Source organism: Heteronotia binoei, chromosome 1 (assembly GCF_032191835.1).
Source record: "Heteronotia binoei isolate CCM8104 ecotype False Entrance Well chromosome 1, APGP_CSIRO_Hbin_v1, whole genome shotgun sequence".
In the NCBI taxonomy this organism is placed as follows: Eukaryota; Metazoa; Chordata; class Lepidosauria; order Squamata; family Gekkonidae; genus Heteronotia; species Heteronotia binoei.
In genome coordinates this window covers 92,409,187-92,436,839 of record NC_083223.1, presented here as the reverse complement: position 1 = coordinate 92,436,839, position 27,653 = coordinate 92,409,187, and the positions used below count along the sequence as shown (strand labels likewise).

General features: G+C 39.9%; 1 protein-coding gene across 2 annotated transcripts in view; it reads left to right on the top strand.

The window, feature by feature from the left end:
* The window catches only part of ASCC3 (activating signal cointegrator 1 complex subunit 3), a 407,532-nt gene that overhangs the window by 49,137 nt on the left and 330,742 nt on the right, over positions 1-27,653 (top strand). For both annotated transcript variants that reach the window (XM_060237502.1, XM_060237501.1), the window contains exon 8: positions 260-385. In XM_060237502.1, the coding sequence (XP_060093485.1) occupies positions 260-385 (126 nt within the window). The remainder of the gene's footprint in view (positions 1-259; positions 386-27,653) is intronic.

The following is a 27,653-nucleotide window of genomic DNA, read 5'->3' as shown; positions in this document are numbered from 1 at the left end:
ATTTTTAGAGGAATCCCCAACTTGCTCTTCATAAAGCCTTTACAAATATATGGTGGGAAAAGGTGGCCTTTTCATCATATGCTAGAGACTTGTTTTGCCTAGTCTTAGCTGCATGCATACAAATGTTAGCTAACTCATTGCTAGAGTTAGTTAGCTAACTCATTGCTAGGGATGTTAATTTCATTCAAACCTTTTATGAATTTAAGTTCTGAACTACTGTTTGTTTAGTTCATTATTTTAACCTTTTCTCCTCCTACAGATGCTTTTGCCTGAAGCTATTGAAAGAGAAAATAATAAAATGTATGAAGAAATAAAGATCCCTCACAGTGAACCAATGCCTATTGGTTTGGAGGAAAAACCAGTTTACATTCAGGACTTGGATGAGGTGAGGATAAAGTAACTTGTGCCATACCCATGTGTAGAATCTTATTTAAAGTTCTTAGGGGTGGGGCAGCTGTGGTTTTGGTATCAATATTGAGACATAGTAATGTTCTTTGTGAGCAAAAAAGCAAATTCTATTTTGTTTAGTTTAATAAATGCATATTTAGAACAGTATATAATGTAGTTCATGGCGCTTTAAAGTGCAACACAAGCAAAAAAGGGAGGAGGTGAGTCCCTGCCTCACTAATCCTAGAATATAAATTTTAAAAGTGGGACTGATGGCAAAATCTGAAGTAGTTATGTCATGTCCACAATGGAAGAAACAAATTCAATTTTATGACCTGCGTGCTAGCAATTTTTTAAATTGAAAGTTTGAAAATTTGCTACATGTTACAATATTTGAAACCTCTTGTCACCCAGAGTTGTGCTAAATATTCCATGAAATGTCATTCAAGGAACATATGTAATTGCTGTAATTATTCTTGAAATGTAAAGAAAATTACTAAACACCTGAAAGAATCTCCACACATTAATCCTTTCGCTATGTAACCACAACATGCTGAACCACAGATAATAATCTTGTGTGGTGATAAAGCCTGCTGTGTTACCTTTTATGCAAAAAACGGCCAAAGTGTCGGCATGGAAACTCGTTCTTTCATTATTTCTTAATATGTGTAAATTGAGGTTTCTATTAATAATTGTTTAAAAGCACTAATGGTGCTGTTACTATGCTTGAAAATTTTAAAAAGAAATGTGTTTTGGTTACATATCCTGTGAGGAGTTCAGCGGGACATATATAGGATTTAATATGGAGGTATATATGGAATTTTGTAAGGGCGGAATCTGATTTTTTCCTGTGTAATAGAGAAAGTGTTAGTTGGTTGAGGCTGTAGTCGTTCAAACAGATCCTCAGAACAAGGTCTATTTAGATTACTGCAGCCAGTGCCAAAATAATATGTAACAGACTTTGGCACTGGTTGTAGTAATATTAGGGATATGTGTTGTGTTAAACTGTAGTGGGTATAATGTGAAATGTAACATCTTCTGTAAAAAAAACAGTCATGTCTTGGTGCAAATGTGCTTCTACTGTGGTTCCCTATGTTTCTTGTGCATACTGAAATTATCAATTGCTGCTGGTAATATTTTGTACAGACACGTTGGCTGACTGCATTTCTTAACAGAATTTATGAGCAATCTTTTGAGTATACCATCATCTTAATAAAAAGGACAGATAATGCACAATTCTCTTGAGCCTTAAGAATGTAGTTTAGCACTCTTTGAGACTTCAGCAAGTATTAGGGTTGCCAGCCCCCAGGTCCAACTCCTTTTGGGGCTTCTTCCTGCTACTGACTAGCTGGTTGGTCGGGTAAACACCACCCCAAACAGCAAACATGATGACATCACCAGTTCTCTTTGGTTTGAGGGCTATTTTACCATAGAGTTTTGCCCTCAAATCAGAATATCCCCATGCAAATATCCCATCAGCCCTTCCAGACTAGTGCCTTGCTTCTGATGCCTGCTGTTTGGTTGCCTCTTATTTGGTCTTCTGTGACCGAATTGTTTCATGTGTGACATTTTTGTTATGTAGAAATAATCTGAGGCTGGGAGTGGGGCAGGGGTGCACGACCCTGTGGACAGTACAGTGTGTGTAATTATATTTCTGTAAGTATAATCTGGGAAGAATTTTAGAAATCATCTCAATTTTAAAAGAAAAAATGGGCGTGAAACATTTTTGTGCATTTGGTAAACATGGTTATAGCGGTGGGAGTCATGCTGTTTAATTTTCTACACTAAGGTGGAAGGCACAATTTACCAGTGATGCATTAAAGCTTGTGGGTCTTGATCCTGCCAAAGTAATACAAATTCACTGAAGTGTTTCTTCATATAGGTTGCACTTCAGGCTAACAATCCAAGCACAGGGTGTTTTTTAACTGCAGTAATTGCCGTGAGATCCCTATGATTTGGCATCTAAATGGGTTAAAAAGGTTTTGTCAGTTGTTAAATATGAAAGTGTTAATTTTATTAGAACAAAAAGGATGTTATCAACATTATTGATGTTATGCTAATTAGAAATACAGGCTAGTTAACTGTTATTTGTGAAGCAGTGCAAATAACTTTAAAATAATAGTAATGAATTATAACTTTTAGTAGGCAAGGTTTTTAAAGTGCGAATGAATCACTGAATAGATTCTCTCTTTGGCTTTTATCCTGGAACATAAAGCCTTCAGTTATGTTCTTTTTTTTTAAGGAAATTAAATGGAAATAAAGCAAATAGCAACAAAACTTTGTTTTAAAAGACAGTTGTTGCTAGTAGTATCACAATGAAACAAGTAAGGTAAACTGCCACGCACACAGTGGAATACTTGACATCATAGAATATTTGACCAATTGACTGGTTTTGCAGCCCTAACTGTAAATTAGTTCTAGAGCAAATTAGATTTCCCACTTCAGTGTCAGACATCATATTTTGGGCTGGCTTATAGAGGCCAAGAAAATTTGTCATATGTGGTATCCCAGTTGCTGAATGTAGAGATTGTATGCTATTAATATTTCTTCAGGGGATATGGAAGCTTACTTCCTCACACACTCATATTAATATACATTTGATGCTTTTTTATATAAAAAGTACATATTAGCTGTAGTAACAGAGGTACAACTTGCTTAGTCCGAATGCATAACTGTTTTCCTACGAGCTGATGAATAGCAAAAGCTACCCTTTCTTCTCCCACTGTGAATGGAAGTGTTTCTTTAATGCTCTTTCCCGGAATAAAAACCTTTATTTGCAGTTAGGAGCAAACTTCGAAAGAAAAGAAAAAACACTGTGACCTACCCCAGCTTCCTTCTAGTTTATTAAAGCTAGGAAAGGCCTTGTGATATGCTGTTTCCCAACCCAAGAAAAGAAATTTCTGAACTACTCTTCACTAGATTGGCATGACTGAGCACCTGCCAAGGCATCAGCTTGGTTGAGGATGCACTCTGGCTGGGCATGCTGGGTCAGACTTCATTTTCTATTAGGAGGATATCCTGGAGGTATGTGTGTAGGTGGGGGGAATGCAAGAGACTTGAACTATTCTATTTCCATGGCCAGCTGTCCCAATTGGCTAAGACGCATCAATGGCATTTGTAGCTTCTTTTAGATTACAGACACCAATGAGGCTAGGAAAAAATGTGAGAGTTGCAGTTTGGTCCCTGCTACATCTGGGTGCATGGGGAAGAAGGGATTGGTATTGTAGTCAGAAAAGATGTGATGGAAGAGAATAAGACTGGCAATTAACCCAGTTGGGTTAAACCAAATAAACAAGGAAACCACGGACCAGACTATCAAAATACACTTAAATATCTGTGCAGTGAACTCAAGTACATATAACTTCTCACTTGTAAGCATTCATAAGAAGTGGAGGAGAGCCTCCAAACCAGGAGATTTCCTGCCTCCAGCTGGGGATTATCAAAATACACTTAAATATCCGTGCAATGAACCCAAGTACATATAACCTCTTACTTGCAAGCATTCATAAATTTACTTTGTTGACAGTTCATACACTATTTAGTCACTGTACAATTTCATTGAACTCATAACATGAAAACAGTAATTAAAGCAGCATGCTGAACTTCATGTGACTTGCAGTAGACTACCACTGTAGTCTCACACAATGATATAGCTCACTTTCACACGGGGAAACAGCTTCACAACATGGCAAGTTAATATAAATCACACTGAAGTGTAGTGAAAATATTCCAAGTATGCAGAACTATTCTAAAACAGCTTGATAAGTTGGCAACATACATTCTAGATATATGTATGTTTCGATGGAGAATACACCTCTTCTTCTGACCACCCACCTTTGACGGAACCTGTGCTCACAACAGTTCTCTGTAGGACAGCTCAATCACTCTAAACGGCACCTGGCTCTCAGTCGGGTGCTGTTTAGAGTGATTGAGCTGTCCTACAGAGAATTGTTGTGAGCACAGGTTCTTTCAAAGGTAGGTGGCAAGGGATACTTGGGATATTTTCATTACGCTTCAGTGTGATTTATGTTAACTTGCCACATTGTGAAGCTGTTTCCTGGTGTGAAAGTGAGCTGCATTGTTGTGGGAGTCTACAGTGGAAGTCTATTGCAAGTCACATGAGGTTCACCATGCTGCTTTAATTACTGTTTTCATGTTATGAGTTCAATGAAATTGTACAGTGACTAAACAGTTTATGAACTGTCAACAAAGTAAATTTATGAATGCTTGCAAGTAAGAAGTTATATGTACTTGGGTTTATTGCACGGATATTTAAGTGTATTTTGATAATCCCCAGTTGGAGGCAGGGGATCCCCTGGTTTGGAGGCCCTCCTCCACTTCAGGGTTATCAGAAAGTTGGAGGGGGAGGGAAATGTCTGCTGGGCACTCCATTATACCCTATGGAGACCAATTCCCGTAGGGTAGTGACTGCCAACCTTTTTGGCATCAGGGACCGGTTTTGTGGAAGACATTTTTTCCACAGACCAGTGGGAGGGGGCGGTGCTAGGGGTTTTGCCGCTCCAGGCTGCCCCCTTCACCCACACCCCTTCCCTGCCCCCCATAGGTGTCTTTAAATGGGGGAAGACTGGGGCTGTTTCTGCCGCCTCCTACTAGGCAGCAGAAGGCCCATCTGCCTCCCCCTCCCATTTAAAGACTCCCACTGATCAGCTGATCGGTGGGGGGGTCTATAAATGAGGGGTAGGCTAAGGTCGCAGGAGCCTTGGAGTGAGGCCACACTGGGTCCCAGGTGGGTGGGGGCAGTGCAACATATCTGCCTCACTCCGCAGCCCTGCTTGTCATACCTTTGCTCCTGGCTCCCCCCAAAATCTTCTGGCTCCACCCCCCAAAGTCCCCAAATGTTTCTTGAGTTGGACCTGGCAACCCTAGAAGAGAAAAAAAGGAACTGTTGCAGAGTGACAAATGGATGCCCCATGTATAAAGACCCATTAAAAAGAAACTTCTGGTCAGCCCTGTTTCCTGTCTTGGAAGGACTGCTGTGGCTGTGTTTCTTTGTTCTGAATGAAGGTGCAGGAACATTGATAACCAGACTCTGTGCTTTCTTTTTGCAAAATACAGTGCTGCAGTAGTGCTGGGGAAGGGTTCTGGCTGATAGATCAGCATATGACAAAGAGTGCAGGGAGGAATGGAATTGTGTAAGATTGTGATGCTATTTACAAGGTAAAACAAATCACTTTTCCTTAAGGTTAAAAGGAGCTGTAGTTAACATGCTGATAAATGGTTCTAGCTTTTTACTTAAAGTGGGTAGTCACTGTAGGATTTATTTCTTTTTTCATGCTGTGTCCATTTTCTTTTACATACTGTAATTAATTAATGACCCAGATAAAAAAGTACATGTTTTTCTTTGGGTAATGGTTAGTAATAATTACAAAATCAATATATCCATTTTCTTTCTCTAATGTTTAGTTGCTTTTATAGTTTTACTTAGTAAGCAAGGTTGATTGAAGGTGCTTATATTAATGGACAAATTTTATTTTTGGCTTGCTTCAGAATGTGTTTGACTTTCTGTTTACTTTAAGGCTGTATTTGAATGCTTTTAGTCACTTTATGAAAACTTCATCAATGTGTAGCTATGGCAGCATTCTTCAGCAAAAAAGAGAGGAAAGTGTACACCTTAATAAAATAAAATAAAATATTTTAATAAGCTGTAAACCTTTAGTACTTCCTTCTGATCATAAGAAAGGCCATCAGTGTCAATGTGTCCGGTAGTAACAGGAAAATCCTTCGTTAGATTGTAAGCTTCTCTGGAGCAAAATTTCAGTGTTTGACAGATTTATACATAAAGGTGTTTCCTTTATGGATTGGTTGCAATTATATAGCTGCTCACAGTCATATGGGTGAGAAAGAAATGGAAATGTTATTTTTACATTTTTAATAGTTGTTTGGACAGCATAAAATGCAACATAAATCATTTCTGCTCATATATTCTGATGTAATGCACTATTTATCTCTCTGATTTAAAACTGTACAATGTTTCCTCAAAGTATTCACTGTATTTTTACTTGCTTCTTAGTCCATTTGGTTTGCAAAGTGTCTAGATGTATTTACACCATCTACTAGAAACCTTTAAGAATCCATTTTTGTAAACATTCTTGTAAAGGTTGAGTCTTTTCTTAGGACAGCCCTCCTAAGCAAGTGTTTGCTGGCAAGTTTTTTTGCTTTTGCCTTTAAGAGAGAGATAAGTGGATGTCAATTGTGCATAGTGAAGGAAATGAAACTTGTTTTAATCTTATCAACATATAAAATTTAACAGAAGAAAAGGCAGGAAAATGCAGGTGAATTGAAAGAGCAGTATAACTGAATTTGGGGAATTACTGAGCTGTAGATAACACATATATGAAACCATTAACAACAAGCAAATCAGAAGAATTCTCATGGAGACTGTCCTACGTACACTCATGATTCCTCCCTCAAACTGGTCCAGAAAGTCAGAACCCACCCTCGGTGGTGTTATGAATGTGCAGTGCCCTGCGAAGGGCAAAGGTTACAGCTTCTCTCCAAGCAGCACTTTAATGAAATGTTAGCATGTGGGAAAGGGAAACAGGGAAGAGGTTTAAAAAGGCAGAGCAGAAATGTTCTTATGCCTCTTGATTCTACAGTCCAGCTTCGTTTGAGAGATTCTTAAGTCGCAAGGGGGACAGGTCCAAGTAAGGCAGACTGTCTCTGTTCAGTGATTTCAGCAATCCTTGGGATGATGTTGAACCTCATTTCCCCCTTGCTGGGATCCTGTTTTTCCCTTGAGCATTTACTATCAGATCGAAGTCCTATTAGTGGCACTTGGGAACCTAGAATGTCTAAATTTGGTGATATGGTAGAAGCAAAGGATACTTTACCTGGGATGCTTGAATTACAAAAATGTCCGTAGGAAAGAAGGGCCACAGGAAGATCAGTAAATTAAGGTGAGATCCAATGATTTAGGCAGAGATTGAATTGCCCAAGTGGCGGACTTTAGTAGTATCTATTACCAAAAGCCAAGAGGGGGCTTTTACTTGTGATTAAATTTCATGGGAACTCTATGCTATAAGGCAGATTGCTGATTCATCCTGGGAGACAGGTTGTTCTACATATCTTGATTGCTAATCATGACCTGAATTTTTAAGAGGAAGCCAAAAAATAGAGCCATTCACAGGAGATCATCCAGTTCCTCAGAAGAATCTTTCTGCTTCCTCATGAAATCATTATGCATGAATTTTAGTACCTTGATTGCATGTAGTCTGCCAAACATGGAGTCTTCCCTGTATTCTCAGACATCCTATGACCTGAGAAGTCTTGGAGGTGACTCAAAAAAATTGGCTTCCAACCCAGAGTTGCTTATGGAATACAATCTCTAAGAAGGTTTAATAGTTTTTTGCAAGAAATATATTATCTTGAGAATGGCTTGTAGGATTTGATTGTTAGGTTTTTTGCAATGTGTAGTGGTTTATGTCCTTGTAACAATTTTCTCTTTCTGTATGTGATCCCTTTATGTGTATCCTCTGCAAAGGTACCTCTCTGTAGTCTTCTGAGGTGATGCATATTATGCTGCCACCAAAGGCTTGCATCTTAGAATTTTTTGTTGGACTCAAAGAACAAGATGGCATAGTTGTATATATGGTGGCTGAACAGTCAGTGCATGGGGGTGGCTCTGAAGTAAATGGGGATCCTTTACTCTAAAATAGTTATTTTTTTCTTAAATGTAAATAGATATTGTGATGGACAGAAACCTGTCTTTCCCCTAAAGGGGAAAGCAACCACTCAGCTGAGCCTATGGGAGTGCTGTTTCTGCACTCAGTCATCTGTCAGAGTGGGGCTGGCATATTGGAGAGGAGAACAGTAGGGGAGAGTTCAGTTCAGTTTGCCTCAAGGAGAGTCCAGATAGAATTGAGTTCTGCCTCAGAAAAGAGAGGGTTTCAGCATGAATGCAAGCAAAAATTAATGCTACAAACAGTACTGCTGAAAACAACAACAACAACAACAACAACAATAATAATAATAATAATAATAATACATATGCTTCAATCCTTATATAATTTAAACCAATGTGCAATGTCATCATACTTTCCTTCCAAAGAAATTACGATTACAATTCATTACAAATCAATTGCGTCCACAGTTTCCAAGAGAGGGATTAGTAGTCTTCAACAATTCCTTCCTTCAATAAATAAAGATCATAATACAGTCCATGAAAAGTTCTGAAATTCTTTCAAGTAGGAAGGACCAGGAAATCCTTACAGCCTTCATAAGATGTCCCCTCTAGATTTCAAGATGTTTCAATACTGGTCTTCTTCAGTTATCAGGCTGTCAAACTGGAACTCAATTTCAGTAACTTCTAACACAAACTTAAGGTTCATAGTTTACAGTAGAATCAATAGGGAGAACCTATTGATTCTACTGTAAGATATGAACTTTGAGTCTTTATTTATTGAAGGAAGGAATTGTTGAAGACTACTAATCTCTCTATTAGAAACTGTGGACGCAATTGATTTGTAATTAATTGTAATTGTAATTTCTATGGAGGGAAGATATGATGACATTATATACACTGGTTTAAATTATATAAGGATTGAAGCATATGTATTATTGTTGTTGTTGTAGCAGTAATTTTTTTGCTCAGGGGAGAGAGAGCAGTGATAGCTCAAGTCTGGCTCAGAAAAAGAGAAGGAATGGTAGTTCTGCCTGGTAATATGATGTAGTGGTTTAACTCCATCTCTGGGAGAGAATGGAGTGCCCAGTTTTTAGGCCTGTGTCTGGTAATGAGCAGCCCTTGTACCATTTAGTCTGACTCTTGGGAAAGGGCAGGCTGGCATGGGTGGAATCCTGTGTGTGTGTGAGAGAGGGGATCAAACCCAGTTCCTAGTCAGTAAAAGCCTGTTTGTGCCTGGAAGCATTAAAGAAAATTCTAACCACTCTTTGAAGCCATAACTGGCTTAAATCTGCCTCAGACAGATTTCTTCTTTGTCTCCCTGTAGGCATATGCTGATCTGTTCTTTGAAACCAACCAGTAAATAAATCTTCTATGTTTATATAAAAATCCTGCCTCAGTCACAATACTTAACCTCAGGGCAGCAAACCCATTCCTATACATTTGCTGCCTTAAGAACACCAGGTATCTGAGGGAGAGGTTAATAGTTTAAAACAAACCTGGTTCCCAGAATCCTAGAATGCTATGTTAGTTCCTTCAGTTGCTAAAACAGGCTTGTCATAAGTATATTTTAAGTAAAACAGCTTAATGATTTATGTATGTATGTGTGTGTGTGTGTGTGTATATATATATATATATATATATAATGGTTTCAGAAAGGTACAATAGCATAATGGTTCCTTAAATAGACCTAGCCACACAGGCTTATTTTTTTACCTGCCATTTAGGCCAATAACTTCCACAAAGCTGACTTCCTAATATGCCACCCAGGCTAATAACTTCCACACAGATTTTTCTCACACTGTATAGCAACACATTCAAGCTCTTTCCTTCGCACACAAACACACACTGCTCCGCACTCATTGTCGCACAGAGCCTCTCTTTGAGGTGTTTTTGAGGTGTTTTTTTTTTAGGAGGAACACACAGAAACGCAGTTCCAGCTGATTTGGTGACAGGGGATAGGACCTAATATGCAAATGAGTTCCTGCTGGACTTATTCTTCCAAAACCCCGTGTGAAACAATGGTGATGTCAGGGAGTGTGGCCTAATATGCAAATGAGTTCCTGCTGGACTTATTCTACCAACAAAGCTCTGAACAGGAGGGACAGTGGCTCAGTGGTAGAGCATCTGCTTGATAAACAGAAGGTCCCGGGTTCAGTCCCTGGGATCTCCAACTAAAAAAGGATCCAGGCAAATAGATGTGAAAAACTTCAGCTTGAGACCCTGGAGAGCTGCTGCTAGTCTGAGTAGACAATACTGACTTTGATGGACCAAGGGTCTGATTCAGCATAAGGCAGCTTCATATGTTCATATATGTTCAACAGAACAGTCAGCAATACCCCATAGGGTACGGCTACCATCCAGTCATAACATCCTTCACTCAGTCATCCAGGCCCCCTCTTTCTTACTCTTCAGGCCTCCCTTTTAGAACACGGCAACTTACATTTAAAACTCCATATTAAAAATAGAAATAAAATACACAGCTTTTGCATGGCAAAACACCAGTTTCTTGTAACCTTTTTCATCTCTGCACTAGAATTTTGAAAAAAATATTTATTATATATTAAAATACTACATAGGAATATCTATTTTAACATATACTGTGATGCTGAATAGGTCTACATGGAAATTACTCCCAGTGTTTTAATTTATTAACTTTGTAAAACCATTTGGAATCTTCAACTTTTGCTAGTTGCAGCAGGTTTCAAATATAAAGCATATAGTATGATTCAAGAAACAGACATACAAGCTCAGCAACACTTTTAGTAGCATCCAGAGTAAAGAGTCAGTTCGTAAAGTTGCTAATGATGTTCTTTGCTACCCAGATTTCTGTTATGCTTGGTCCTAGGTGGATAGGCAGTCTCATGCTCTATGGGTAGAGAGTGTACCATTCTGCAGCCTAGTTCAGAAGCTGGAGCTGTGCGCTGATCATCTTTTAGCCAGTAAAGTGGAGCAGAAGACTGAACCTAGCTGTTATCCTTCCCCATCCAAACAGCTGATAAGCAGGCTATCAGCTTTTTAAAAGGATTATTACACAATCTTAGCATTTGTTTCATTGCCTTTAATAACATGCATTTGGGAGCAGAATGTTAAGTTGGGAATTCATATTGAGCATCAACATGCCATTGAGCAGCTGTCTGTAAGTAATGTGCAAATAAGTCATATGGAGGCCTGTTGAAATAATTTTGTGTAGAAATTAATTTCTATGCCATAATTCCTTATGTGTTCATTTTATTTAAGAAATGGTTTATCCTCTGTTTTAATTGTAGCTCTGTAGTGGAAGGACCAGGTGTTTCCAACAACCTACTGGATTCTTATTATGATTCCTATTATGATACTTATTACCATATAAACAATCTATATTTAAATAATTGATTTTATTCAGCTTCTTCCATTTAATCTTGCTGTTGCTAGATTTGCATTCTGTGATCTGCTGTTCTGCTGAATAAGTCTTCTGCTTTAACAAAGAATGCATTTACAGGACAGTAATGCTAAACATTTTAAAAACTTGCCAGCTGAGAGAAGGTGTTGTGGTTCACAATGACCTGCATGGTTCAAAGGCATAATTGGATAGAGAAAATATAGCGTGTAAGCTGTGGTAATTTAGGGCAGCAGCTGGAATGCATGATGCCATATCATAACTGAATTGTTATGTGACTATGGGCAGCCAGGGGAAGAGCCCTGGAGTGAAATAGTACTGTGTAGTTGGAACTTCATTTTAACTAGTAGTCCTGTGAGTTTTGACAGAACAGTATAGAATTTATAATCATTTACCTTGACACATCTGCCCCAATGAACTCAGTGGGGTTTACTTCTGAGTAAACAAGCCTAGACTTGCACTCAGGATCAGCACCTTATGGCAGAATGTTATTTGAATGTAATTTATTTGAAGTGCTATGTTGTTTGAAGTGCCCAGAACTGCTCTAGAAATGCCAGTCATTTCTGAACAGACCAGTAGGATTCCCACACCAGTAACTTCCATTATTCCTAAAATAGGAAATTCAGAACAGAATTCTTAGAACTCTGGCGTAGCTGAAACACCAATTTCTGCAAAAATTGCCAAATTGAGCCAGATATATATTTGGATTCATATTTTCTCTGTCTATGACCTAAAGTGTTTCTTGCTCCTACTTACAGGTTTCTGAGAACAAAATGGAATAATATGTATGCCCAGATCATGTGATCTGAGAAATTATGAGTGCAGAAAGCTGCACAATAGGTATTTCTCAGTATTATATTAGTCCCTTTATAGGCTATGCCTGTATTATTTAACTGGTTCAGTGAATTAGTGAACCATATTTCAGTGACTACATATTGCACAAGCTGTGAATGTGAAGAGCTAGTCTTGTAAGCATGGGAACACAGTGTGAAATCTCTGTCATCAAGGATTTTCCATGGTGGTGGTGGTGGTGATGATGATAAAAAGCAGCTGCTGCTTTGGGCTGTGCTTGTATGTTTTGGCTTCAGATAGTTTATTTAATTAGGTTTCTAATTAGCTATAGTAAAAGAAGAAAAATATCTCTATAATAGCCAGGAGTTGGTTCTTGTACAGATAGGCAAATCTGTGCAACAAGCATCCTGGCTATGAGTTTGGGTTCTACAAACCCGGGGATTTGCATGAAAATATTTTACCCCCCAATTAATGTTGACACAAACATCAAAAAAGTCCTCTGAGTTTAGATTAACCCCAAACAGTACCTGCTATTGGCACAGCTGCTGCCACTCTTTCTGTGTGTGAGGGGGCTGCAGCCAGTAGTGGGAGGAAGAAGCTAGAACCAAGCTGGAAGGGGAGATCAAACTGAAAGCAGCAGTGGAAGTGGAGGAGAGCAACAGGTGATAGGTTAACCAGCGCTGAGGGTGGAGAAAACCACTGGCTTTTGTGGGGGATATGCAAAATAGAATCGCCCCCATCCTCTTTTTAGAATATATTTAAATTATGTTATGAAGCTAAGACATAAAACTAACAAACTCTTTTACAACATAAGTATTGTATAACTGCCATTTCAGGAAGCTTGGGTCTGTTTTTCTCCATATAATTACTTAGAAGAAGACAAGTGCTTGAACACTATTATTAACAGGACTTAAGGTTTGCTTGTAGTATGCCTAGTTAAAACTAAACAGAGATATTCTAATTACTTTTAGAGTTTTATGTATTAAAAGTCAGTTGGTAAAGGAATAATGAAATGCTATCTCTCTCTCTTTTTTGCAGATTTAGATGTTATCAGCAAATACACTATTTAGTTTAGAAATAATAGACAATAATTGCTAGGAAAAACGTGTTTTCTGAACAGATTGTGAAACAGTGTTTGATAATGTTTTAAGAACTTTGAGAATTTACCTCTTGGAATGTTACAAAGCACAAAAACGTGGCACTTTTAAAGTGAGACCAACTAAATAAAAATTATTAAGGCTGAAGCTATCCTGATTTGGAAATGCCGGGTTACAGCAGGATGGGAATAGTTAAATATGGTGCTTTAGAGGGGAAAATCAGAGCTGAGGCTCAGAAGAACTGTACATTTTGACTTAGGGTCTCAGGATCCCATCTTGTTGTAAGCCTTTTATTTTCACATGCAATGATCCAGCTTAATTTCATCTCAGGTTACTTCAGCGTCTCTGGTATAGTTTTGCAACATCTGGATTTATAGAGATACAATCACACTCAAGAAACCCCTTTCCTTACAGTATGCCAACTTGCAGTATCTGTGAGATCTCTTTCCCCAGAGTTTTTTTCTCTTCTACCATTAAGCATTTCTGTACTTGTAGTTTCTGTGGGTATGCAGTTATATTTGGGAAACTAGATTATGTACTTTGAAATTATTCTCAAGGTAGGTTTTACATTCTTTTCTGGTTCAGATGCTAGTCCTTCCCCCAGAATTTCAATAACAGTTGTTCATAAGATTACTGCCACACTTGTTTAAAAAGCTTCCTGTTTCATAGGGAAATTGTCTTATGTTGCCATCCATTCTCCACCTAATGTTTCCAGGAAAGACTCTCTCATAATGTTGATTCTCCCCACTTTCATTTATTTAACAATGGTGCTCATGACAATCAAAACAATATACATGTGTTTTTTTTAAAGCAGCTTAAAATTATATATTTAAAAAAGCATAATCAACAGAATAAGCAGGTAAACAAACAGATATTTAGCTGGAAACTTAGCACACTCTGCACTAGTCAGCTATCTGAGGGGAAGTTTCCATAACTGAAATACATTTCCTTGTGTGTGCCAGCAAGTCAGTCATTTCTTTGACTGATGTGTTAGAATTCTCCCTGTGTATGTTTCTAAAGCAGTATTTGTGCATGAGCTACAGGACAGCAATAGCCAAAAGCATCAAGCATGAAGTAAAGCATTCAACGAACAGACAGCTGATAAGAGAGATGCACTTTCAATTGCCAGTCAACAAAACTGGCTTATTGAGAGCAAAGCATTTGTTCAGTGGAATAGCTGAACCACACTGGTTGTCTTGATTAGAATGGGAGAGAGAAGCAGTGCCAGTCAAGATTTATTGCCTAACTGGTTATAATTCTAAAGCCCAACAAAGCAAAAGGATAGGGAGCAAATACACATTACAGCAGGGTAATGTGTAGGGCTAACTAAATATACATTTTATTGAACAAATTATCTACATCAGGGATCCCCAACCCTTTTCAGCCTGAGGACATATTTGGAATTCTGACAGCATGGTGGGCACAGCAACAAAATGAATGTTACAAAATGACTGCTGCAGGAAGTAGAGTCAGTTACTAGGAAAAGGCAGCTGGGGGATCTCTGTTCTACATACTAAGAAGATAAATATGATAAAGGAAGTGTACTTTCTGAATTGGAGGCTGGAGTGCATTATTGGTGTGGCCATGTCCCTTAAAGACTGTAAGGCAGGCCAGTGTCTTAGGTCTGATGACATTTTTGTAGGAGAAGGAGCGACCATGTAGCATGGTGTGCATCAAAACTTTATTTCCTGTTTATAAATTAAAATCACATTTTGAAGCATTTTCCTCTAGATTCAGTGCTTTTTTTCTTTTTGAAATTCTTCCATTTTAAAACAATTTTATTAGTTTGCAATATATTGTTATAGTATTCTTTAGAAAAGATTAAAAAAAATAATACAAATTGAAAACAATACATCACACTTTCCCCCCTTTCTTCTCCCTCCCCTTTTCTTGACCCCCGCGGTGTTTACTTAAAATTGCAAAAAAAAAAAAGGTAACTTAACAAATCAAGAATCTCTATTTTAAAACTTTTTAACAATAAGGATTTCCCCCCCTTTTTGCAATTTTTTACAGTTCTAGTGGTCATCAGGGTTGGCTTACCTGCTTGCTTCCCCCCCCCCCTCCCAAATTCTTGCATTTTCAGTATTCAAATGCCACCTGGTCTGATTAAGTTTTGTGGTTATAATTTGACTGTCAGCTGATGTTTTAGACCTATGATCTGTCTTGTATATTCATCTTCCCTCTTTTTAATTGTCCTTGACATGTATTCTTGGTAATTTGAGTAGTTTTCTGTGCTAGGCACTGTCTTTCTCCCATTTTGGGGATTTATTGTACACTATAGAAACTCGCTCCTTTCTAGTTCCATGAGATTTTTTTAAATTACTGAGATTGACAAGTATTTTCCTTACCATCCTCAGTGGTCCTGCCTCGTTTCTTCTAGCACATCTCTAGTGCCATTTTATGCTTTCGCTATAGTAGCATCACTTCTCTATGGTAGCATTACTTCCCCATTCCTGCAACTAACTGCCAGTAAAGTAATGTAGGGAAACTTGGAAGATTGTGCCATATTTTATATTACCTAAACATTTTGCAGGAGAGAAGTCCCTAACTTCTTGTTTCAGCCAGAGTACTACTGCACAAATCAGAGTAAAGGGAGCTAATATTAAAGTTACAGTATATACCTTCTTCTCCTTTGTATATCCTATATATTATGGAGCTACATGTTACAGTAATATAGCACAAGTTGGTTTAAGTGTGATACTCTTAAATATGCCTGAATGGTGTTATATTTATGAAATGTCTGAAAGACACAACTGAAAGAACAAACTAGACAAGAATACCAGTGATTGGGGGGAGGGGGGAAACACCCGCATAACCACTCTGGAAGTAGCTGTAACTGCCTACAGCTGGAAATAGTAAGATAAGCATCTTTTTTACCTATAAGAGATTGTTGATTTCCTGTAATGGTTATGTATAAAACAGACTCACAGTATCGGTAGATTAAAACTGTACGATATTAGAAGACATATGTTTGGATTTACAAGCTAAACCCTGATATGAGATTTTCAATTTTATCATTTTTAGAGGTTCTACAGTATCCTGGCAGGATAGGGTTACTAAAATAGAATTTGTGGCTTCAGCTGACTATATTTTGTGCTTGTAAACTGTACCAATATATGTACATTATCTGACTGGTTAGCTTCATGGTACTTGTACAACAGAAATGCATTTATTGTAAGAGCTACTAATTGTCAAGTAGAATTTGCATCTGCTTTAAGATGAGGGCAGCCTTTTTGAAAAGGCTTTTCTGTTTGGTGGCTTGTCTAAATTTGTTAACAGATGTACCCAGTTAGTGTATTCCTATGTATGTTGACAGGGTATCATCTGGCATGAACAACCTGAGAAGTTCTTATAAGATTGCTTACATGCTTCACTTCTGGAATGCTTACAAGATGTAATGGGAAAATCTCTCATTGCCTAAAAGGGCAACCTGACACGCACTAGCTGCAAGTCAAGGCTTTATGCACCAATATGTCATCACTCTAAATCTATTCTGTCAGGCACCTTGACGAGTAATCCATATCCATGTGCAGGCATGTAACTGAGTGCTGCTGGAAAATACAAAACAAATTTTAAAATTTAGTATAGCCTGAAATCATAATTCCGGAATTATGATACAGATGTCTGTTCTTAAACTGAAGATGGACATGGATTGAAAAATATCAGACCTTAATTGTGGGGTATATGGAGAAAAGTGTGGGGTGAGAGATTAACAATAGAAGGTGAAGTAAAATAAACAGAAGTGTATAAGGCCTCAGGATTTGGTAAGGTGAAAAAAGCTAGATACATTTTCATCATAGGGTAACCTGTGACATTTAGACCGACTTGCACTACATATCTCCAATACAGATATGAAAATCTTCTGGTAACTTCAAATGTCAGTCAGGCTGCCACAAAATGTGATTGCCTATAAATCAGTCATGAATCAGAGTGAAGAATCCTCCACATTAATTGTTTTCTCTGCTTGAAATAATTGATTGTTACATTTCTAGCATGAATACATGTTCAGCAACTGGACCTCATAACTCTTAGATGTGGAAGCATCTAACCTGGGAGTCATGTTGCTCCTGCTTTAACACAGCTTGTCAATGGCAACATGAGCCAGTTGTTAGAATGTTGGAATAGGATAGGCTAGGTTCTAGCTGTAACATTCATGATGTGAACTCTGGTCGGTCTGTCTGTGTAACACCTTTGTTCAGGAGTTTCATATTTAGTGAAGACTTTCCAAGAACCTGGTGATGTAAGCGAGCTTGGGATAGCATCTGGGAATTCTTGAAGGCAGGAAAGAAACCAATGTAACAGACTAATTGGGATTTACAAATGAATTGTGGGTTGATATGCATGCCTCATAGACTAACCAGAGATAGTGCAACAAACCAGAGATTATGCAACAGTTCATTTCAATATCTGAATGCATCCACAGTTTAAGAGACTGAATCTTATTGTGAAGGTCCAGGATCTTATTGTGAATCTTGTTGAATTTTACTGTGACGGTTCAGAAAGAGAAAGTTGATCACATTCTTCAAATGACTTTTACAAAGAGAGTCACTGTTTTAACTATGACAGTAGGCAATGTCCCTTATTTGGGCCAACTAGGGAATGAGATAAAAGTTAGCACTAGAACTACAGAAAAATAAGCAGCACAAAAAAGTTACGTACCAGAACATGAGTGTTTATTCCCTGAAGAATGTTCTTTGCATTCACAGTTGTCTCACTCCTACTTGATGAGTTAACATTTATTACCTCTGTCAGCTGTAATTACCCTTTAAAGTCGTCTGTATTAGTTCTTCCCATTTTTGTTAAATAGATATTGTAACAGCAAGCTCAAAGGAGGTGGTTTATCTCACATCATAGGAGAAAAAGGCAAGTTAAATATGTACTCTGAAAATCATTATTCGATGCATGGGGAGATCTCTAAAACGATAAGATTTGTTAAAAGCTTTAATTGTGACTCATGCTTGAACAGCTGGAAGTTGTGCCATTAGTTCATGCCTGTAGAGAATGAGATTTTATATAGGACCTTTCTATATAACCAGATTTTTACATAGTAAAAATGCACTCCAGATCTTCCCATAAATTTATGTACTGTTGTTATGACATGTTGTCTAATTGAGGACTTTGGACCCCATGTGTGTTAAGTGCAATTCTGCTCATGGAGTAGAACTTCTTCAGCTTCCCTTTTTACAGTAACCTGCTCTATATCCTGAGGTCCTGCTTCAGGGGAGTGCTGAATCTCAAACAGCATGGGGCCTATAAGTAGGGCAAATAATCAGTGGAAATCTTATGTAAATAGAAGTGGTATTGCACAAATGGAACATAGCACCGATTTGGATCATTTTAGGATGTGCATTCAGCTACATCTGAGCTGGGAAAAAATCTGAAAAATACCTTATTAGTATGTTCTGGCTGTTATTTTAGCCAGATAAAGATTTGGGTATTATTTTGGCTATCTAAAATAGTCAAGCTCCAAAAATCTCAAAAATATTCTGGATTTTTCAGGACCACCAGATAGTTGAAGTTAAAGGACATTTAAGTCCTTTGAGTGCCTTCCGGGTGAACAGTTGAAGAAAGTGTTTAAAGAGACCACAATCCCTTTAAAGACCTCTCCCCCTTCATTGAAACCAATGGAGGATATGGGGAACCTTTTGTAGGGCATAGAATTGGACCTCCTGGTTCAATCTCTTTCAAACTTAAGGAGCTTTTTAAGGTGAGGCATCAGCATGTATGTTGCAAATTTGGTGTCTCTACCTAACCCCCCCCCCAACACCATCATACCCAGAACCCCAGATACCCCTGGATCAATTCTCCATTATACCCTATGGCAGAGATGGCCAACAGTAGCTCTCCAGATGTTTTTTGCCTACAACTCCCATCAGCCCCAGCCAGTGGTCATGCTGGCTGGGTCTGATGGGAATTGTAGGCAAACAACATCTGGAGAGCTACCGTTGGCCACCCCTGCCCTATGGGGATCTTTGACTATCCTTGGGGTATAGTGGAACTGCAGAAATCTCAAATCTGAATACCATACTGGTATTGGGATTCAGGAATACTGGAAAATACAATATTTTTAAATTATTAGTCAGTATACCCGAACTCAGGAGCCCCGTGGCGCAGAGTGGTAAAGCTGCAGTACTGCAGTCCAAGCTCTGCTCATGACCTGAGTTTGATCTTGGTGGAAGCTGGGTTCAGGTAGCTGGCTCATAGTTGACTCAGCTTTCCATCCTTCCAAGATCGGTAAAATGAGTACCCAGCTTGCTGTGGGGGTAAAATGTCAATGACTGGGGAAGACAATGGCAAACCACCCTGTAAAAAGTCTGCCATGAAAATGTTGTGAAAGCAACATCACCTCAGAGTCGGAAACGACTGATGCTTGCATAGGGGATTACTTTTACCTTTTATACATGAACTAAAAAAAAAAAAGTAGATTTTCTTTTTTGCACACTCCTAAGTAGTTTCTGTCAGCACACTAGATTTTCCTCACATCTTCCTTCTTGCTGTAGCACAAAATGTTCTCCAAAATGCTGTTGTCCTGTGCTCTGTAGTTAGGCCTTGTTATGTTTCTTCTGAAGTTGGGCCTTCAAGGTTGCATTCTGTTAATTTATGTCGTTTTTAAACTGTTCTAAATTGTTTTACTTTGATATTGAATTACTTGATATGTTTTTACATTCTGTTTTGTTATCCACCCTGAGCCCACTTGTGGGGAAGGTAGAATATAAATTTAGATAATAAATAAGGCTCTGATCCTAGAGCAAAAGCTTGGGATTGGGTGCAAAGCTGGAGTGTGGAAGAATTTGCACCTATTGAACTGGTTGATCCAGCAAAACTGTCCTTACAGTCCTAAAGAGGCATAGAAGTAATTATTTTATTTACAATTTGTTCTTTTATGAAATATATGTCTTGCCTTTCTGCCTTTACAAGGGCCACCAAGGTGGCCAGTAATTTAAATCATACATGATAAAATTACATTTTAGAATCATTACAATTAACTTCCTCTCATACACATAATTAAGACAGTTAAAAACAGTTAAATATATATACACAAACATTAAAACAGCAATTAAAACATTGGCCAGGAAGGCCGTATTACAGAGGGAATGCCAAACAGAACACAAATGTCTTCTCCTGGTGATGGAAGATGGCAACAGAAGCAGACAGTTGAATCTCCCTGGAGAGGGAGTTCCAGAGTTTTGGAGCCCTGACTGAGGAGGCCCTCCCAGGCTGCCACCTGCCTAATCTTGGAAGATGGGGGCATTGGAAGCAGTGTCAGTATTTGAGTCTGTATAATGTATGATGCAATGCTTAGATTGTGAGCATCTGAGAGTGACAGCCAGTGACAGATAAGGTCATGTGAGCTGAGTCAGGTGTGCAAGTTTTTTTCCCTCTGTACAAGGACATGTGGGAGTGGGTAAATGACTCAGTACTATGTTACTATTGGCTGGCTGTAGTATAAATGTACATGGGTGACTTCGTGTTCTCCCCTTGGGATTTATCTGATGATCGGCGAAGCACTTTGGCATTCTGTGCAAGCTCTTGTATATATTCACCTTGTAAATACTTGTACAATACACACTACTTTATTTAAAGTCTTTGTGTGTGTGTTTCCTTGCTGAGTCTACCTGAACAGTCAGTTGCGAACATAACTCAGCCACAGACCAAGAAGCAGGACCTCAAAAGATGACTATAGTGGTCAGCTGGGTTCATAAGGAAGTATGTGGTCCATCAGGTGTGTTAATCCCAAACCATATATAGCTTTAAAGGTCAAAATCCGCAACTTGAATTGTGTCTGGAAGCAAACTGGGAGCCAGTGTAGATAGGCCAAGACTTGAGTACTATGATCTCTATGACCCACTCCAGTCCGACTGCAGCATTCTGTACCAATTGAAGTTTCCAAACACTTTCAAAGGCAGCCCCACACAGAGCATGTAGCAGTAATTAATTTAGATATAACCAGGGCATACACCACAGTGACCAAATATTTTTTCCCCAGGAAAGGCCAAAGCTGGCTAACCAATTGAAGCTAGTTAAAGGAACTCTTGGCCACAGCTGCCACCTGCATAACCAGCAGTAGGTCTGGGTCCAAAAGCACTCCCAAACTGTGGACTTATTCCTTTAAGGGGAGTGCAGCTCTATGCAGAATGGGTGATACTTTCCATATTTTCAGGATTATGGTTCCATTAATTAGCCTGTATTCACTCTGAAGCTGCATCTAGGCACCAGTTCAAGGTTTCTACAGCCTTCCTGGGATAAGCATGAGAAAGGTGAATGTCACCTGCTAATTGGTGACAACCCTGCCCAAATCTCTGGATGACCTCACCTAGCAGTTTAGGCCTGGTTATGAGACTGAAGCACACTTGGTTGCCCTAGTGGTTGACCTGCCCCAGGAGATGGATGGAGGACATGTGGCACTGCTGATTCTCCTGGACTCTCAGCACCTTTCAATACTATTGATCATGGTATTCTTCTGTACCGCCTATCTAGAATTCTGTGGTGGTTCTGGTCCTGTCTGGAAAGTGGGTTTCAGAAGGTGGTGCTAGGGGGCTGCTTTTCAGCTCCTTGGCCCACATTTGTGGAACAACCTTCCCAGAGAGGTGCTCCTGGCCCCCTTTTGTTGGTCTTCGAGAAGCAATTGAAAACAGTTTTGTTTAGGACTGAATATTGATTTGGCTTTTATTACTGGCAGTCTTATTTGGACTTTTATGGAGTTTATGAAGGTTGTTTCTATTAGTGTCTTCTATAATGTTTTATTTATATTTGTAAGCTGCCTTGAGTTTTGGAAGGGAGAAAAGTGGCTAATATATTTTAGATAAATAACACTTCAGAGAGGGTACCTGGAAGCAGTTGTATCAGTTACATGGGTAATTTCCTCATTCCAGGGGTCATTCATGGCACTGACAGGAGTACTCCAAGAAGGTATTGAGAGCCAGTTTGGTGTAGTGGTTGAGTGTGCGGACTCTTATTTGGGAGAACCGGGTTTGATTCCCCACTCCTCCACTTGCAGCTGCTGGAATGACCTTGGGTCAGCCATAGCTCTGGCAGAGGTTGTCCTTTAAAGGGCAGCTGCTGTGAGAGCCCTCTCAGCCCCACCCACCTCACAGGGTGTCTGTTGTGGGGGAGGAAGATGGAAAAAAGATACAGGAGATTGTGAGCCGCTCTGAGACTCTGAGATTTGGAATGGAGGGCGTGACATAAATCCAATATCATCATCATCTTCTTCCTCCTCTTCCTCTTCTTCCTGATGCTGCTCTGTGCTGCGACCAGAATATTGCAAGGAGGCAGTACCCTCAGTGCTCTTTTCTGTTTCCACCAGTCTAGTACTTCCTCTCCTCTGTGCTTTCTGAGCCCAGGCCTTTTGCCACCACTTTTCCTGTGGACTGGGAGGGAGTTCCGGTGTGTGTGTTGGGGGAGAGGGGCTACAGGCTCAGTTTTGAGTCTTGCCCAGAGGAGTCCTGGCAGCTACCTCCAGGGCTGGTGGTGAGGTTTCCTTTGCAGGCTGTGCATAGTGGGCTTTGGTGCAGATTGTACATTGTTAGTGGGTGCCTCTGTAGTGCTGGTCCCTCCCTGGTCCCTCCAATCCTCTTTGACTACCAGCCTTGGCTCCTTGGGCTCATTCCTTGAAGACTCAGAGTTGGAGTCACTAAGTTCTTTGGAGGGTGTAATGAAACTACACTACAGCAAACAGCGCTATCTAAGAATTAACACCACCATCTAGGGACTGTTGTATATATTAAGATGTTTTAATGATTTTTATGATTTTACTGTAAAAATTTACTCTTGTGTGCTTTAACTGTTGTTAGCAGCCCCGGGCCTGATGGGGAGGGTGGGATATAAATATGATATAATAAAATAAAAATACCTGTACCTGGTAGACAGCAATGAAGAAGAATTGGAGGTCTGCAGAAGGAAAGGAGGAATGAGTAAGAATTCCATCCTTTTTGCAGGATGCATTATTTTGTTCCTGGGGAAGTCAAGTACTTAATTAGATCATTCATCCATTGCTAATTTGATTGCAGAACTAACTGGAAAGTGGCTGAGGGATTCAGCACAATCCCATGAAAGTCCTACAAAAATCTTACACAAGTTCATGCCACATTTAGTTTAATTCTGAAGTTGTCACAGAGCTCTTTAGTTTTCTTGCTTAGCAAAGGTAATAATTTGTGTGAGGGAAGAAATGCAGGGACAGAAGAAAGAAAACATTGAATGGTGATTATCACACTGTCCTTGTGTGGAAGTTGAATATTGCAGAATGTGACTGAAAATTGGAGACTTACAATTAAGTCCCTTTCTCCCCCCTCCACACACATATAAACTTTGTTCTGATAGCAATTAAGCTAATTAACATGCCACTGAACTATAGGGAGTAAAAAACAGAAGCCAAGTTGAAAACTGTTTGGGCTTTCAGCAGATTAAAACTATGTCTTGTCAAAATATCCATAATTGCATTCAAAGAATCATGGATATCAAGGAAACCTTTCCCCTGATGTGTGCTTGGCACCCAGACACGACTCAGATTGGCTGCCTCATTGCAACCATGTTCATATAAGTCAACCACAAGGAGAAATTAGCAACTGGCCTGCTTTCAGTTGTTCTTGAGTGGATTTGGGTGATTTCAAGGGGTGTTATTTCCAGTCTGAGGAAAGAGTCATTATTATGCTATGGAAAGGCCACTTTGGCTTTTTCAGAAAAGGCATCACATGTAGCCACAGTAGTAGCGTAGCATTCATTCTCCTGGCATAATGGAATCCTTGTGTTCCATCTAGCTGACCCTACCTGAGTAGGGTTGCCAATCCCCTGGTTTGGAAGCCCTTCCCTCTCTTCAGGGTTATCAGAAAGTGGGGGGTGGGGGGAAGGGAAATGTCTGCTGGGCATTCCATTATACCCTAAGGAGATCGGTTCCCATAGGGTATAATGGAAAATCAATCTGTGGGTATCTGGGGCTCTGGTGGGGGGCTGTTTTTTAGGTAGAGGCACCAAGCTTTCAGCATTGCATCCAGTGCCTCTCCTCAAAATACCCACCAAGTTTCAAAAAGATTGGATTAGGGGGTCCAATTCTATGAGCCCAAAAAGAAGTGCCCCTATCCTCCAGTATTTCCAAATGGAGGGAAGGCATTTAAAAGGTGTGCAGTCCTGTTAAATGTGATTGCCAGAACTAGGGGTGTGCAAAAAAAAAAAAAAAAATTCAGAAAAAATTGGATTCAGAAATATCCGGGGCCAAAAAATTCAGAAAACTGTATATTTATGAATACAGGTACTCAGAATAGCCGCATATACGGTAGATGCGTGGCTATTTCCGAATATACGGCCCCATTATACCCTATGGCCATTGAAATCAATGGCAAAATAGGGTATATTGGAAGCTGCCTGGAGGGGAGGGGGTTTGAGGGAGAGCCCCCAAATTTGTAGAGGACCTGCAGGGGACTCTCCCCTACAACCCTCCCAAGTCCCAAAAAGATTGGGCCAGGGGGTCCCATTCCAGGGGCACCCAAAGAGGGTGCCCCTATCCCACCATTATACCCTATGGACCATTGAAATCAATGGCAACATAGGACATAATTAGAGGCTACTGGGGGGCAGGGGGTTTGCTGGTTGTGGGTCTCTCACCCAGATGCCCGCTTCCCTGCCACAGAACACACAATCTATAGATGCCAGCTCTCCAGCCCTGCCCCAAACAATGTGGGCGAGCTGGCCAAGCACAACAAGCATGCTGATTCTGGGTCTCTCACCCAGGTGCCAGCTTCCCTGCCACAGAACACACAATCTACAGATGCCAGCTCTCCAGCCCTGCCCCAAACAACGCAACTCTCAAACACAATCCCTAAAAACACCCTTATTAGTGGGGCAGCTTATTTAGTGGCCCTAGCCAAACCGAAAGCACCCTCAGACTCCAAAAATAACTCTATAAAAACATGAAAGTGACCCAGCCCACACACCAACCCCCGCACCAACCAGAGGTAATTTAAAAAAACTAAAACGTGACAGAAAGAAACTTAACTTTTAACCCCCTCCCCCAAAAAAACTAGAACAAGGAAAAGGGACAACAAGACAGATGCAAAACCAGCAACAACAGAATAGATCCAAACAGATCACTGAGAAAAGGCCAACAAACTCAACTGTTAAAAAGTGACCTTTTTAACAATGAAAATTAGGCCTAACAGGCCCCCCCACCCAAAGAACCAGAAGAGAAAAGGAACAACAGCAGCACAACACAGCAGCAACAAATCAAACACAGAATCCTTTTAAAACAGTAAAAAACTTGACAATACAGGAACTTTATACAGCACAGTCTCTCTCTCACACCAACACACCAACACAGCAGCAATGGAATGGAATGGAGTCCAGCCAGGCAGACTCCTTCAAAAGGTTATCTGGCCCTACACAGAGCAGTTTCAAAAAATACCACTGCTCTGTGATTGGCCAGAGAACACTGTTTACTTGGATACCCAAGTAAACAAAAGAACAACAATGCTGCTGATGGCTGGAGGATTAGCCCAGCAATCAGCTACACAACAGCCCTGCAAAGCATGCATTTGCAATGCATTTTGCAAATGCATGCTTTGGGTTGGCTGCTGGGGTTCCTCTTCCCCTCCCCCTCCCTCCCTCATCCCAGGGAGGCTATGGGAGAGGCGGGAAAAGGCTTCCAAAGGCGGGAAAGGAGCCAAGCAGCTCCCCTGAGGCTGCAGAAGCTCCTTTCCTGCCTTTTCCATGGAGTTCCGTATACTTCTGAATATCGATTCGGAAGTATACGGGGAGCCATATACAGCTCCCGTATAATGGCTTCAAAATGGATTCGGAAGTATACGGCACCGTATACTTCCGAATCAGGGGTGATTTGGTGGTTTTTTTGATTGAATGCACACGCCTAGCCAGGACCCCCTTTGGAGTTTAATTGTGCTTGTCACAACCTTGCTCCTGCTTCTACCCCCAAAGTCTCCTGACTCCAGCCCCAAAGTCCCCAGTTATTTGAGTTGGACCTGGCACCCTATCTTTGAGAAACAATTGTGACAGATTGAGCATTTGCTTTTGTGGATCTTGTGGATTACTTTATTATTACTTTATTTATTAAAAATACATGCCTCCTATCCTGAGACTTGCTCCAGGTATTTAAAATGGATTCTGCATTGATGTAATGTAGGGAAGGTGAGAAATAAGGGTTACTGAAGGAAGAAGAAGGGGCATGGGTATGTATAGATGAGTAAATTGCAAATATTGGTTTGCAAAACTAAGTTAAATTCAAAGATTTCAGGTTTTCACGGCTGGTAACATCATTAGGGTTTGTAGAATCTTTCGGGATAAAGTGCTGTGTTCTACTGGAGAAAGTTTTCCTTCCAGATGTTTCGTTCTCAGCTGCGGAGAACATCCTCAGTGGCGTTGCAGCCGGAGCAGGCGCTCTGACCTTCTTACGTCCTCCTCCTTTCCTCTCATTTTATCCTCTCAACAACTCAATGCACAGAAGCCAAGAAGGTCAGAGCGCCTGCTCCGGCTGCAACGCCACTGAGGATGTTCTCCGTAGCTGAGAACGAAATGTCTGGAAGGAAAACTTTCTCCAGTAGAACACGGCACTTGATCCCGAAAGATTCTACAAACCCTAATAAGTTAAATTCATTATTTTGGAATTTTAATTGGTCACCTTTGCACTATATTCTTCTCAAAGCCTCTTCTACATTGTTTCTGTTTTCAGTATATCATTTTAAAAATGAAAAAAGCAAACCTGTTCTCATCCAGAATAATGTCACTGGCATCTTGGCTGTAGGCATAGGATCAGCTGGAGGGTGGCTAATTGGGTTTTTCTGCATCCCATCATGATCCATAAATGCTTGCCAGCCAGGCCTCCTTATTAAAAAGATAATGGCATGTGGCTGCCAGAATCAACCCGGAATTAAGCAGACAGATGCATTCTGTTGGACATGGTTTGTTGGATGTTAATGACCAACATGTATGTATGTATATGTGGGTGTATGTGCCACATATATTGGCCACTGTGCGACACAGAGTGTTGGACTGGATGGGCCATTGGCCTGATCCAACATGGTTTCTCTTATGTTCTTATTTTCTTATGTTGTTTGAAGGAAATACTTTTGCTTGTTGAGTTAAAGACATATTAAACTAATAGAAGTACTACAAGAATAAACATCTCTTAGACACAAAATCACAGTGGATAGATCTGTTGACAGCCATTGGATGCGATATCTAGTTGAAACCTGTATGTTCAGAGCAATATACCTTTCAGCATCAGGTAATGGGAGCAATCTAATGAGCGTGACTGCCACCACTTCAGGTGTTTTAGCTAAAAGCTTCTAGAGGCATACTGATGGCCATTTAGAAAATGAGAGTTTTTCAAACATACAGATAGAAAACAGAAAAA